At 49.7% G+C, this 15,260-nt stretch overlaps 1 protein-coding gene across 1 annotated transcript; it reads left to right on the forward strand.

The window, feature by feature from the left end:
• Nucleotides 1–12,846: 12,846 nt before the first annotated feature.
• TLX2 (T cell leukemia homeobox 2) lies at nucleotides 12,847–14,740 on the forward strand. The gene is made up of 3 exons (XM_007523359.2): nucleotides 12,847–13,387; nucleotides 13,762–13,999; nucleotides 14,120–14,740. Exons 1-3 carry the CDS (start codon nucleotides 12,991–12,993, stop codon nucleotides 14,334–14,336), a joined length of 852 nt encoding a protein of 283 aa, XP_007523421.1. The 5' UTR covers nucleotides 12,847–12,990; the 3' UTR covers nucleotides 14,337–14,740.
• Nucleotides 14,741–15,260: the final 520 nt, after the last annotated feature.

The following is a 15,260-nucleotide window of genomic DNA, read 5'->3' on the forward strand; positions in this document are numbered from 1 at the left end:
GTGGCGCACCTGGTTGAGCACACATGTTAAAGTGTGCAAGGACCCGGTTTGAGACCCCAGTCCCCACCTGCAGGGAGAAAGCTTTGCGAGTGGTGAAACAGCTGCAGGTGGCTCTCTGTCTCCCCCTCTCTATTACCCCCTTCCCTCTTGATTTCTGGCTGTCTCTATTCAATAAATAAATAAAGATAAGGTTTTTAAAAGTACTGAAAGCTTAAAAGAACAAGTATATGTTTTACTTTAATGAATGAGAAAGAGTTACAGAGAGAGAGAGAGAGCGCGAACAGAGCACTGTTCAGTTCTGGTCTATAGTAGTGCTGGAAGTTAAGCCTGGGACTTTGGAGCCACTCAGGCCAGCAAGTCTTTTTGAATAACCACTATGCTATCTCCCCTGTCTGAAAGTTATAATAAAAAATGTATTAGTGGGGGCCAGGCGGTAGCGCAGCAGGTTAAGTGCACATAGCACGAAGCGCAAGGACAGGCATAAGGATCCAGGTTCGAGCCCCCAGCTCCACACCTGCAGGGGAGTGGCTTCACAGGTGGTGAAGCAGGTCTGCAGGTGTCTATCTTTCCCGCCCCCTCTCTGTCTCCCCCCCCCCCTCTGGATTTCTCTCTGTCCTATCCAACAACAATGATAGCAATAACAACAATGATAAACAAGGGCAACAAAAGGGAAAAAATAGCCTCCAGGAGCAATGGATTCATAGTGCAGGCACCAAACCCCAGCAATAACCCTGGAGGCAAAAATAATAATAGTGCTGGGGCTGGGCGGTAGCGTAGCCGGTTAAGCACACATGGCACAAAGAGCAAGGACCAGAAAGGAAGGATCCCAGTTCCAGCCCCGGGCTCCCCACCTGCAGGGGAGTCGTGTCACAAGAGGTGAAGCAGGTCTGCAGGTGTCTTATCTTTCTATCCCCCCTGTCTTCCCCTCCTCTCTCATTTTCTCTCTATAAAAAATTATTAGTGCTTTATAAAATTATAGGAGATTATAAAATAGGGCTGTGGACATAGCATAATTGGTCCCAAATTCAATCCCCAGCACCACCATAAGTCAGAGCTGAGCAGTGCTCTGGTTTCTCTCTGTGTATCTTTCACACTAAGATAAATAAAATGCGGGGCTCTGGAGGTGGTGCATCCGGCTAACTGCACACATTATTATGAGCAAGGGCCGGGGGTGTGAGCCCCTGCTCCCCACCTGTAGGAGGGAAGTTTCACAGGTGGTGAAGTAGGTCTCTCTTTCTTTCTCTGTTCCCTCTCAATTTCTCTCTGTCCTATCCAATAAAATAGAAAATAGTTTATTTATTATTTATTTTCCCTTTTGTTGCCCTTGGTTTTTGTTGTTGTTATTATTGTTGTTGTTGTTGATGATGATGTCATTGTGGATAGGACAGAGAGAAATGGAGAGAGGATGAGAAGACAAGCAGGAAGAGAAAGACACCTGCAGACCTGTTTTACCGCTTATGAAGCGACTTCCCTGCAGGTGGGGAGCCAGGGCTGGAACCAGAGTCTTTACATGGGTTCTTGCACTTCACACCATGTGCACTTAACCTGCTGCACTACCACCCGACCCCCAGAAAAGAATGTTTTTATTTAATTTCTTATTTATAAAAAGAAAACATTGACTAAACCATAGGATAAGAGGGGTACAACTTCACACAATTCCCACCACCAGAATTCTGTATCCCATCCCCTCCCCTGATAGCTTTACAGGCTGTTGGAAGCAGTAAAGTTGTAGTGCCAACATTGAACCCCAGTGATAACCCTGGTGACAATAAAAATAATAAATGTTTTAGAGATTATAATAGGAGTCTAGTTCCTCAACACTCCCACCACCAAAGTTCTGTGCTCCCCCTCATCAAGGATAGGCATCACCATAATTCTCCAAAGGTCTTTAGAGACAGGCTGTTTTTTTTTTTTTTTAATCCTAAATTCATGTTTTAGTTCCTTTTTTGCCTTTTTTTTCCCAACTGTTTATTTATAAAAAGGAAACACTGACTAAATCATAGGATAAGAGGGGTACAACTCTACACAATTCCCATCACCAGAACTCTGTATCCCATCCCCTTCCTTGATAGCTTTCCTATTCTTTAACCCTCTGGGAGTATGGACCCTAGGTCATTGTGGGATGCAGAAGGTTGAAGGTCTGACTTCTGTAATTGCTTCCCTGCTGAACATGGGCATTGACAGGTCGATCCATACTCCCAGCCTGTCTCTCTCTTTCCCTAGTGGGCAAGGGCTCTGGGGAAGCAGAGCTCCAGGACACATTGGTGGGGTTGTCTGTCCAGGGAAGTCTGGTCGGCATCATGCTAGCATCTGGAACCTGGTGACTGAAAAGAGAGTTAACATACAAAGCCAAACAAATTGTTGACTAATCATGGACCTAAAGGCCGGAATAGTACAGATGAAGAGTTGGGGGGGGGGTCCTCCATTTTGTATATAGCTAGTAGGCATATTTTAGTTATATTCCAAAGGTCCTGTGGCTATACTAGTGTTTTTTGTTTGTTTGTTTGTTTGTTTGTTTGTTTTTCCTGAAATCTGATATGCAGGTGGATCCTAGATATTGTCTGGGGAGATGATGTCATGGCTGGCAGAAGGACCAGAAAGCTGGATCAGGGAAGAGAGTAGCTCCCAAATATGGGAAAGGGGTATAAATATTGTTGACTGTAAACCCCATTGATTTGATGTGATCCAGGGCCCATATTCAGCTTAGGAGCCTATGTGACCTCTGCATCCCTGTAGATCTGAGCTCACATTCTGCGGTCATAAGTAGAAACATTCCAAGCTGCCCCAATATCAGGACCCATCTTCCTCAGGTGGAGCATGTGACTGACTTTTCTAATCAACTACTTTTCACAAGAACTACTTCTTACCTCCCTGTCCAAGATACCATCACCCATACTCTGGATGACTGCAGGGGCTTCATGCCTGTATTCCTTGATTCTGCCTTTGTTCCTCTTTAACTTATTATTTTATTTTTAATATTTTATTTATGAGAAAGGAGGAGAGAGAGAAAAAAAAAGAATCAGACATCACTCTGGTACATGTGCTGCCAGGGAATGAACTCAAGCCTGTGCTTGAGAGTCCCATGCCTTATCCACTATGCCACCTCCCAAACACCTTTAGCCTAAATTTTAACATATCAAACCAGGGAGATTCTGGAAAAACATGAAAAAGGATAAATACTGTTTGAGCTGATAAGTTTTATTATTTTGATGGTTGGTAGTTTTATTTTGCTTACTTTTTTTTAAAATTTATTTAATTTATTTATTTCCTTTGTTGCCCTTGTTGTTTTATTGTTGTAGTTATTATTGTTGTTGTCGTTGTTGGATAGGACAGAGAGAAATGGAGAGAGGAGGGGAAGACAGAGAGGAAGAGAGAAAGATAGACACCTGCAGACCTGCTTCACCGCCTGTGAAGCAACTCCCCTGCAGGTGGGGAGCCAGGGCTCGAACTGGGATCCTTATGCCGGTCCTTGTGCTTTGCGCCACCTGCTCTTAACCCTCTGCTCTACAGCCCGACTCCCTATTTTGCTTACTTTTACCAGAGCACTTCTCAGCTCTGGCTTATGGTGATGCAGGGGATTGAACCTGGGACTTTGGAGCCTCAGGCAGGAGAGTCTCTTTTGCATAACCATTATGCTATCTCTGCCACCACAAGCTTTTTATTGGATTAATTTATTTACTTATGAGGGAAGGAGCCAGAGAACCAGAGTATCACCCTGGCATATGCAATGGCAGGGATAGAACTAGGGACTTCATGCACACAAATGTAGTACATGCCCTCTAGGCCACCTCCTGGACTGCAAACTGCACACTTTAAATACATGAAATTCATTTTATGTTAGTTTTAACTTGGGAAGCTATAAATAATAAAATGAAAATACCATGTGTCTAGCGCTGGCAGAATAGCTTACTTGGATTTGTTATGTGCACCACCCATATTTGAGTCCAGCCCCCACTGGATTGAAAGCAGCCTCAGGGCTGTGGTCGCTTTCACTCTCTGCCTCTATATCTCCCTGCATCTTGGGGGGAAAAAAAGTATTTAATGGTAGTGAGATGGCATAATGGTTCATGCCTGAGTCTCTGAGGTCCCAAATTCAATCCTTTGTACCATTGCAGTGCTCAAGGAAGGAAGGAAGGAAGGAAGGAAACACTTTCCATTAGTTTCCTTTTTCAATCAGAGTAAAATAAAATAAAATCTAAAGCCTTTAAGGCCTAGCATGGTCCGGCTCTGTCACTTAGTCTCCAGCCACACTGCCCCTGTCAGTTTTACAGACATACTAGCATGTACTCCTACCCTGTGCCCACTAGAAATGTTTCCTTTTTTCCTTCAGGTCTATACTCTACAAAGCCCTCTGTGACCACTCTAGATACGCCCCACACACACCTTTTTCACTTCCATGTCTCCTTAGATTTTATTTTGTGTATTTGTTTTTGACATACCACCACCACTAGAACATAAGCGTCTCAGTGGCAGGAATGCCCACTCATATTGTGTTTATAGCTGTATCTCTGTTTCCAGGTGTATTATAGATGTTTTATTAAAAATTTCTGGATCGGGAGTCGGGCTGTAGCGCAGCGGGTTAAGTGCAGGTGGCGCAAAACACAAGGACCGGCATAAGGATCCCGGTTCGAACCCCGGCTCCCCACCTGCAGGGGAGTCGCTTCACAGGCAGGTGTCTTTCTCTCCTCCTCTCTGTCTTCCCCTCCTCTCTCCATTTCTCTCTGTCCTATCCAACAACGACAACAACAATAATATCTACAACAATAAAACAACAAGGGCAACAAAAGGGAATAAATAAATATTAAAAAAAAATTCTGGATCAACAAATGCATGTAGGTGTTGATAGTGTCAGGTTACATTAGGATTTTATCAGTGGAAATGGAGAGGACTATATAAAAAATATTGCAAGATTGGGCCTGGCCCCACACTGGGGAAAACCTTCAGTGCTATAGTCTCTGTTTATTTTTATTTTTTAAAGATTTTATTTATTTACTGAGAAAAGAGGAGAGAGAGAAAGAACCAGACATCACTCTGGTACATGTGCTGCTGGGGATTGAACTCAGTACCTCATGCTTGAGAGTGTGATGCTTTATCCACTGCACCACCTCCCAGACCACTGCTTTTTTTTTTTTTTTTAAAGTATTTATTTATTATTTTTACCAGAGCACTGCTCAGCTCTGGCTTATGGTGGTGTGGGCGATTGAACCTGGGACTTGACAGAGCCTCAGACTTGAGAGTCTGTATAACCATTATGCTGTCTACTCTCGCCCCCTCTGTTTATTTTTAAAGATTTAGGGGCCAGGTGGTGGCACACCTAGTTGAGAATACATGTTACAATATACAAGGTCCCAGGTACATGCCTCCAGTCCCCACCTGCAGGGAGGAAACTTCTAGAGTGCAGAAGCAGTGCTACAGGTGTTTCTGTCTCTCTACCTCCCTCCTTCTTTCTTTTCTTTTTTTAAATTATCTTTATTTATGTGCTGGAGAGACCGGCAGAAATTGAGAGAGAAGGGGGAGATAGAGAGGGAAAGAGACAGAGAGACACCTGAAGCACTGATTTACCACTTGTAAAGCTTTCCCCCTGCAGGTGGGGACCTGGGGCTTAATCCTGGGTCCTTGTATGTTGTAACACGTGTGATCAACTAGGTGTGCCACCACCCACTCCTTTAATTTTTTTTTTAATTAGCCCCCTCCCATCTCAATTTCTGTCTCTCTCAAAATAAAAATAATTTTAGGGAGTCGGGCAGTAGCGCAGCGGGTTAAGCGCCAGGACTGGCTTAAGGATTCCGGTTCGAGCCCCCGGCTCCTCACCTGCAGGGGGGTCGCTTCACAGGCAGTGAAGCCAGTCTGCAGGTGTCTATCTTTCTCTCTCCCTCTTTCTTCCCCCTCCTCCATTTCTCTCTGTCCTATCCAACAATGATGACATCAATAACAATAGTAACTACTACAACAATAAAAAAAAGTTTTTAAAAAAGTATTGAAGAAACATTGTATTATGACTTATTTCACGTGTTCGTAAATCAAAAGCTGTATAAACTATACTATATTCAGCCTTTTCTTCTCATTTCTGTAAAGCATGAATCTGGTATCATGCTCCATAAGTTTTTAGTTTTAGATAAACTTACTTTTATTAATATCAAGGGAATAATTTTCCAACTTAGCAGCTTTCACAGGTAGGTAGGTATACATATATTTTCCTCTTCTCTGTCTGAGCCCTGATGGAATTGGAGTTCAGAGTCAGAGCCCTTTGGTCATCTTCCCATATCATTTCTCCCTCACTGGGAATATGGACCACAATTCTTTTTGGGGTGTAGAAGATGGGAGTTCTGGGTTCTATAACTGCTTCTCTACTGGACAAGAGCATTGGCAAGTCAATCTATACTCTCAGCCTCTTTCTATCTTTCCCTAATGGAGTATGGCTCCGGAGAGGTAAAGTTCTGGGACACATTGGTGAGGTCATCTGCTCAGGGAGTTCAGGATGAAATCCTAGTAGCATCTGCAACTTGGTGGCTGAAATACAGTAAGATAGAAAGCAGGACAAAATGTTTAATGAACAGGAACCATAAATTAGAAATAGAGCAGATAATTAAAAAGCTTTTAAGTGTGTGTGTGTGTTGTTGTTGTTGTTGTTGTTTGTTTTACCAGAGCACTGCTAATCTCTGACTTATGGTGGATGGTGGTGTGGGGAATTGAACTAGAGAACTTTGGTGCCTTAGACATGAAAGTCTTTTTGCATAACCTTTACACTATCTCTCCAGCCTTTAAAAATATTATAGATATTTTATTTATTATATATGAGAGGCAGAGTGTCACATCAAACACACACACATAGGGAGCCTGGGAACGTCAGGTGTGCAAGTCTGATGCTCTGCCAGCTGAGTCATTTCCTCAGCCATCTGTCTTTTTTTTTTTTTCCTTCTTTTTAATTGCCACCAGGATTATTCCTAGGATTCAATACCAGTATTAGAAATTCATCTTTACCCAACTGCCATTTTTCCTTTTGTTTTTTCTTTTCTATTTTATTGGGTAGGACAGAGAGAAAATGAGATATAGAGGAACAGAGAAGAATTGACACCTGCAAACTTGCTTCACTACTTGGAACTCAAACTCAAAGTGGGGACTCAAACCTGGGTCCTTGCACTTGGTAATGTGTGTGCTCAACCGGGTATGTCACCATCTAGCCCCTCCTATCTCTTAAAAATATTTTAGGGGGTCGGGCGGTAGCACATCAGGTTAAGAGCATGAGGCGCAAAGCGCAAGGACTGGCGTAAGGATCCTAGTTTGTTCGAGCCCCTGACTCCCCACCTGCAGGGCAGTCGCTTCACAGGCAGTGAAGCAGGTCTGCAAGTGTCTCTCTTTCTCTCCCCCTCTCTGTCTTCCCCTCCTCTCTCCATTTCTTTCTGTCCTATCCAACAACGAATGACATCAACAACAACAATAATAACCACAACAAGGCTACAACAACAAAGGCAACAAAAGGGGGAAAAAATGGCTTCCAGGAGCAGTGGATTCATGGTGCAGGCACTGAGCCCCAGCAATAACCCTGGAGGAAAAAAAAAAAAGATATTTATGAGGGAGGGTTTCAGATGAGACACAGTAAGATAGACAAAGGGAAGCCAGGGCACCATTCTGGTACATGCAGTGCCAGGAATCAAGCTAGGAACCGCATATGCCAGAGAGTGGCTCTGGTCTCTATCTCCCTCTTGTCTCTGTGTTTCATGAAATAAAACTGAATCTACTTTACTTTTTTTTAAGCCCAAAAAGGTGGTCTAGGCACATAAGTGTTAGGCTCTCAAAGATGAGATCCTAAGGTTTTGTTTTTTTTTGAAATTATTTTTACAGATATTTGAGTGTTTAATGTAAAATGAATAACTCATGAGGTTGAAAGTGTATTTCAAGTAGTAAAAATAGTTGACAAGTGACAGGATAATGTGTTACAAGGTGTTTGCTTTTATGAATTCTGCATTTGTTGAAGTATTTAAGGGATCCTAACTTTGAACTCTGGCATTTCAAGTGCTAGAGTGATGCTCTGGTTCATATATATCCCATCCCAAAGAGATAAAATAAAACAATATCAAAGAAGCCCTAAGAAGGGACATTTTAAGAAATGGCGATCAAACTAAAGCAAGTGAAAGAGGTCATGGATAATGTATGTTAAAGAGGCATCATAGTGAAGCCAGCTTGAAACAGGTTAAAAGAATAAATGAGAGGGGCCAAGGAAATAGCACACTGGTTTGCATAACAGACTTTTGTGCCTGAGGAACAGAGGTCTCAGGTTTAGTTCCTTACACCACCATAAGTTAGAGTTGAGAAGTGCTATGACAAAACAAAAACTCCAAACAAGACCCAGAGATAGCTCACTTGGCAAAGACCATATATATACCTTACCATGCACAAGGACCTGGTACCACAAGGGAGCATCATGGACAGCACCAAGAGGACGGCTAAACAGATAATGGAGTGGTGTTGTGGTATACCCTCCCCCCCCTTCCTCCCTCCCTCCAGGGTTATCACTGGGGCTGCATGCTGGAACAATTCACTGCTCCTGGAGGCCATTTCTTTTTCAGTTGGATAGGACAAAGAGAAGCGAGAAGGGGAGGGGGAAAGAGAGACAGAGAGACATGTGCAGATCTGCTTCAGTACTCACAAAGCTTTTGCCCTGCAGGTGAGGACTGGGGGCTCCAACACAAGTCCTTGCACATTGTAACCTGTGCGCTCAACTAGATGCACCACCACCCAGACCCTATCCCCTGTCTTTCTCTATCTGAAATTAAAAGTATGAAAAAGTTGACCTTGGTGGCCTGGGAGGTGGCACACTGGATAAGACATTGGACTGTCAGACAGGAGATCCTAAGTTTGACACCTGATATTACATATGCCAGAATGATACTCTGGTTCTCTTTTTCTCCTCCCTTTCAATAATAAATAAATCTTTTTGGGTTTTTTTGGCCTCCAGGGTTATTGCTGGGGCTCGGTGCTTGCACCATGAGTCCACTGCACCTGGAGGCTATTTTTCCCCTTTTGTTACCCTTGTTGTTTTATGATTGGTGTGGTTATTATTGTCATTGTTATTGGTGTCATCATTGTTGGATAGGACAGAGAGAAATGGAGAGAGGAGGGGAAGACAGAGAGGAGGAAAGATAGACACCTGCAGACCTGCTTCACCTTCACCGTTTCTGAAGTGAACCCCCTTACAGGAGGAGAGCCAGGGGCTCGAACCGGGATCCTTGAGCTGGTCTTTGTGCTTCGCACCATGTGTACTTAACCTGCTGCGCTACCACCCAACCCCCAATAAATAAATAGTTAAAAAAGAAAGAAAGAAAAAGTTGGAGACCAGGCAGTAGCATACCTAGTTAAGCACACACATTACAGAGTGCAAGGACCCAGGTTCAAGCCCCTGGTCCTCTGCAGTGGGAAGCTTCATGAATGGTGAAGCAGGCCTGCAGGTGTCTTTTTCTATCCTTATCTCCCCCATCCCTTCTCAATTTCTCTGTCACTATTCAATAATAAAGAACGAAAAAGAAGTTGACCCTGAGCAGTGGAATTGTACGAGTGAGCCCCGTTACACACACACACACACGGTAATGGGGGCAGTTATTGTAGGCAGTAAGAGAGAAAAGAAAAACAGTTTTTCTTGAGGAGAGAAAAATTTTGTCCAGATAATAAAGACCTTACAAGATGGGGATAGGAAAGACTAAGCTGTTGACATATTATAGGAGTGGGGATATTTCTAAGTAAGGACTCTGTGCCAACAGGAGGATGGAAGGGATGGAGCAGGAATACCGGTTGGGAACTGGGTCCTTTCCTGAGAGGCAGCAGGCTAGCAGGCCTGCAAACCTGAATAACTGAGGGAGCCATATGTACACAGCATATGCTGACACAGACCCAAAGCAGTGGTGTGGGGGTGCATGTGCTGACCCCAAAGCCTCCATCTTAGACACAAACTAGCAGAAACTGAGGGCTGAGTGGTAGTGCAGCAGGTTAAGTGCACATGGCACAAAGTGCAAGGACCGGTGTAAGGGGACCGGTTCAAGCCCCCAGCTCCCTACCTGCAGGGGTCACTTCTCAAGTGGTGAAGCAGGTCTGCAGGTGTTTTTCTCTCCTCCTCTCTGTCTTCCCCTCCTCTCTTGATTTCTCTCTGTCCTATCCAACAACAACAGTTATAATAACAATAAAAACCACAACAAAGGCAACAAAATGGGAAAAATAGCCTCAAGGAGCAGTGGATTTGTAGTGTTGGCACTGAGCCCCAGTGATAACCCTAGAGGCAAAAAGAACAAAAAACAAAACCTAGCAGAAACTGTCTAGGTGGATGAAAACAGAGACATTTCTAGGACTAGGGCCTAGGGCTCACAGAAATGATTCTTTTCATTTTTCAAGCAGGGACTGAAATATTTTTTTTTTCCCCTTCCCCTTTCAATAGCTTTGTATGCACTATCCAGCCTGTGGCCATTCTCCTCCCAGGTGGTTGGGCAATCTTTGGTGGCAGAGTCAGCTTTGATGACCTCAAAAGGCAAGATGTACAGTACAGAGCTACATAGATCTTCATAATCCACACTTGTTCTTATTTACTGAGTCACTCACTCAGGGATGTGTTCATCTTGGCTGGAACACCCAGTTCTCAGAGGACCACCTCCTGGAGTGGGGAAGGGGACTGACAAACTTCTCTGTTCTCATTTGGGGAGGATCCAAGCCTATATTTTGAGTAAGTTCCCCACAGCAGAGGTTTCATGCTTTCTTGTAGTCCTACCCCTCTTTTGCTGAGAAAGGGTGCTTGGACAGCTGGGAATGTCTAGGAGAGGTGATTGGATCAAACTTCACCAAGATAAAAATACAGACCTAGTAGGCAGGACCCGATACCCCCACCCTTTGAGAAGGGGCTGATGGAAAGAAGGACTGAAGAAATCAGATGACAAACACAGTCAACACTGGGTAGGACATCATATATTAGTTATGCTTCCCCCTTCACCAGCTTTAAACTGAGTTCTGAAAACATGGCAGGGGTGTGTGTCTGGGGGAGGGGGTTTAGGAAAAAAAATCCAACCTCTTATTTTATCTTTCTGCCCTGATGCCCAAATATCATTCCTGGTTCCTGGAGAGAAAGAAAGAAAAAAAGAAAGAAGAAGGTAGAAAGGAAAAAAAAAAAAACAAAAACAAAACCCTTTTCCACCCTGCCCCAGGCGCCAGGCTGCCAGCCCATCTGCTGAAGAGAAAGGAGGGGCAGTCTTTCCCAAGGGATCCTGGAGAATCAACTGGAAGATCGGTGCACCCAGGGAGACTTTTCTACTAGACTTAGAAGGCATCTCCACTCACCAGGGAGGAGCTGAGCCCCACAGTGGGCCGGCGGGTGGGCTGGGTGGGGGCGCGAAGACTGACCCCGCAGGGCGGGGTCCTCTAGCCACCACGTGCTAGAGACAGGCCGAACTGCTCGTGGGTGCCCACCCGCCGTGGGATGGTAGGGACGTCTCCCTCCCCGTGCCCAGTCTTACCGGCTTGAAGGCGCCAGAGCCCCCCCGGGGCCGGGGCGGGCCGGAGAAGGTAATGTAATTCCGACCCAGCTAACCCAATTATGGCGGCCTGCACCGGGCCGGGCGGCGGCGGGGGCGGGCCTTAGGCGCAGGGGCCCGCCCGGCGGGGGTCCCATCCCGGGGAGGGATGCAGAGTTCATACACTCCCAGCTCCGGGATCCGTGACCAGAGGTCACAAGGTCACGGGGGGCTTGGGACTTTCCCCACCTCCCTTCTCTGATACGCTGCAGGCGCAGTTTCTGGGGCTTGGGTGACGTGATGCGTCTAAGGGAAACGAGGCTTCTGGGATCCTCCAAAGGGTTCAGCGAACCTCCGAGGGTCCTCTATAGTGGTTTGGCCCTCTATAGTGAGGTGAGGGTGGGGGAGGGTTGAGAAATTAGACTTTCTAGGTGCAGAGCAGAGGGACCGAGCCCCACCCCTCTCCGGGGATCCCCTGTTGAGTAACAGGATGGTCCCAGGGGCCTAAGTCAGTACGGGCTGAGAGCCGCTGGACCGCTGAAACAGCAGAAAGTCGCAATTCCAAGGGCATATCCGTGGCGCCCCTGGAAGAAATGAGGGATCCTCTGGGAGAGGCCGAGAGGTGTCCAAAGACCAAGGCCCCAGACAGCTGAATCCCACCCAAGCCCCAGATGCGCCCTGTCACCCCCTCCCCACACCTGTCCTCTTCCTGGATCTCCACCTCGCCAGGCGCCGTTCCCCGGCTGCTTCTTAGGGCAGCCAGGAAGCCACAACGAGATTTGGCCTTGGAAGGCACTTGGGCGAGGGCCACAACGAATCCTGGCGTGGACGGGCACTGCCCATCGGGAGGCGAACAGTGGAGGGTGTGGGAGAAGGCACCTGTAAGGTGAGGCCCAGAGGAGGATGCTGGAGAGGATGCAGTTGCGCATCTGACTCAGCGCGCAGCGTCCGGGGCTCAGGCTCCTCCTGCGGGGAGCCGGGCTCCTAGCACCCTCTGCACCCCCCTCCGCCCCCCGCGATCCCCGCTGTCCCCGCGGGCCAGACTTCCCATGGCTTGGCGCAAACAGGCGTCTCTTCCCCTTTAACGGGTCCGGCCCCGCCCCTGCCCTACCCCCAGCCCTCGCTGCCCACCCGAGGCTCATCTGTCAGTCACTGCCCCAGCCGGAGCCGGCCTGCCCTCTCCTCCCGGGACTGGCAGAGGCCCCAGTCACCCAGCGTCCATCCGACCCTCTGCGCCAGCTAGGACGCTCCTGGGGCCCCGTGGGTCGCGCTCCAGGGATGCGAGCCCCTGCGCCGACGCCCGGCACCTGCCGGCACTGGCGCGGCGACCCCGGCTGCACAGGGATGAAGCTGTCCCGGGGGGCCCGGAGACCCTCTGCGCCCAGCCGTGAAGGCCCCTGAAGCCACCGCCCCAGAGCGCCACAACCGGACTTCCGAGCAGCCTGGTGTTCCCTCTCCCGCCGCCGAGTCTCCTGCGGTGCAGCCCCCGCCCCAACCCGGGCCCATGGAGCCGGCGGTACTGGCCTCGCACAACCTCCCGCAGCACGAGCCAATCAGCTTCGGCATCGACCAGATCCTGAGCTGCCCCGAGCCCCCCGGGAGCAGCCTGGGCCCGGGGCGCGCCGGCCAGGGCCATGGGGAGAACGCGGCGTTCCCGGGCGCATTTCCCGGAGCCTCGAGTTACGGCCCTGCGGGCTCCCTGACTCCGCTGCCCGGCAGCTCCGGGGTGGGTGCGGGCGGCGTGATCCGCGTCCCCGCGCACCGCCCGCTCCCCGTGCCGCCGCCCGCGGGAGGCGCGCCCGCCGTGCCAGGACCCTCGGGCTTGGGCGGCGCCGGGGGCCTGGGACTCACCTTCCCCTGGATGGACAGCGGCCGCCGTTTTGCCAAGGACCGGCTCACGGGTAAGGCTGCGGGGGCCCCCTCTGACGCAGTTTCCTCAGTGATCCTTCGGTTCCAGCTGAAGACCACCCTGCAGGCCTCCCCCTGTTTATCCCGGCAGGTTCTCCCCCAAGTAGCAATAGCATCTCTTGCTCTGCCCAGAGGCGACAGGGAAGGAGCTGCCGTCGGTGCCCGCGCCCTGTTCCGAAGCCCGAGCACAGCGAGGAGGGCGGGGTCTCCCAGGGGGCGGACGGTGCTGGGTCCCTTCTTGTCTCGAGGCCTCTCCCCGCGCGGGGCCGAGCTTGGGCCCCGGGGAGCCGAGGGACAGCCTCGCTCTTCTCGGCGGCCCCTCCGAGCGCGCAGCAGGTTCCACCCTGCCTTTTCTCCCTCCCCGCAGCCGCACTGTCGCCCTTCTCCGGGACGCGCCGCATCGGCCACCCCTACCAAAACCGCACGCCCCCGAAGCGGAAGAAGCCGCGCACGTCCTTCTCCCGCTCGCAGGTGCTGGAGCTGGAGCGGCGCTTCCTGCGCCAGAAGTACCTGGCCTCAGCTGAGAGGGCGGCGCTGGCCAAGGCCCTGCGCATGACGGACGCGCAGGTCAAGACCTGGTTCCAGAACCGGCGCACCAAGTGGCGGTGAGGCGCGCGAACGGGGGGCTGCTCCCGGGCCAGGGGCCCCGCGGGGTGAGGCGCGGGCGGGGAGGGTCGCTGGGGGGTCGCGGGCGGGGTGCTGAGCCCGCTTCTCCGCTCGCGCAGGCGCCAGACGGCGGAGGAGCGCGAGGCGGAGCGGCACCGTGCGGGCCGCCTGCTCCTGCACCTGCAGCAGGACTCGCTGCCCCGGCCCCTGCGGCCGCCGCTGCCCCCGGACCCGCTCTGCCTGCACAACTCGTCGCTCTTCGCGTTGCAGAACCTGCAGCCCTGGGCCGAGGACAACAAGGTGGCGTCCGTATCCGGCCTCGCCTCCGTGGTATGAGCGTGGCCCGCCCGACCCGCCGAGGCTCATTTCCGTGCCGGGGATATGGCAGGGCGCGGGAGCCCGGGCCGGAGCAGAAGCAGGAGCGGAGCGCACGAGGAGCCGCACATCCCAAGGCCCGCGAGCCGCAGGGCTTCTCCGCCTGTGTGGAGCCGTCGCCTCTGCGCGCCCAGATGCTGCCTTTCCCGCCACTTTTCACTGTAAAGACTGTTCAGAGCAGCTGCACCCAGGTGTCCAGCGGGCGGGACTTGCAGTGCGGCAGCCAGTGAGGGGTGGGGAGGGGTGGGGGAAGGGCGGACCAGCCATGGAGGCTTCCTGGAGGCTGGGATCCCGCCCTGGGGTGTGTGCAGCAGGCCCCGGGCCAGAGCAGTGGAAAGGCAATGAGGGGAAGGCGCGGAGAGTTTCTAGCAATGGTGTGAAGGGAGACTCCAATGGCAGCAAGAGTCTGGCTGACTGTGGCAGGCATCAGAGGGTTATGCACGCCTTCTTCAATTGTAAAATAATAGCTACGGATTCCTTCTTAACTTTGAGACTCACATCCGTGTGTGTTCAAACCGCTGACAACGCCCCCTCCTTGATCCTCATATCGCGTCTGGGTAGCAGGCAAGATGGATACTATACATTCACTGAAAGAGAAAAATCTGGGAAACCTAACTTGACACTGGAATGAGACAAAATTGATGGATGCAGTAGAGTTAGGGTGAGCGGAATATAGCAAATAATTAGAAAGGCAAACCTGAGGTGAATCAGAGATAATTCCACGGTTAGAAATGTAGAGGATTTGGGAAATCAATTATGTTGTGGGTGATGAAGTAGAAATCAGGAAGATTGGAACAAGGTTAACTTTTTGAGTGAAATCAACAGCTAGACCTAGAGAGAATAAATTCTGGAAAAGTGCCTTTTGGGGAGCTCAACTGACACAGT

The sequence above is a fragment of the Erinaceus europaeus genome, chromosome 3, assembly GCF_950295315.1.
Source record: "Erinaceus europaeus chromosome 3, mEriEur2.1, whole genome shotgun sequence".
NCBI lineage: Eukaryota > Metazoa > Chordata > Mammalia > Eulipotyphla > Erinaceidae > Erinaceus > Erinaceus europaeus.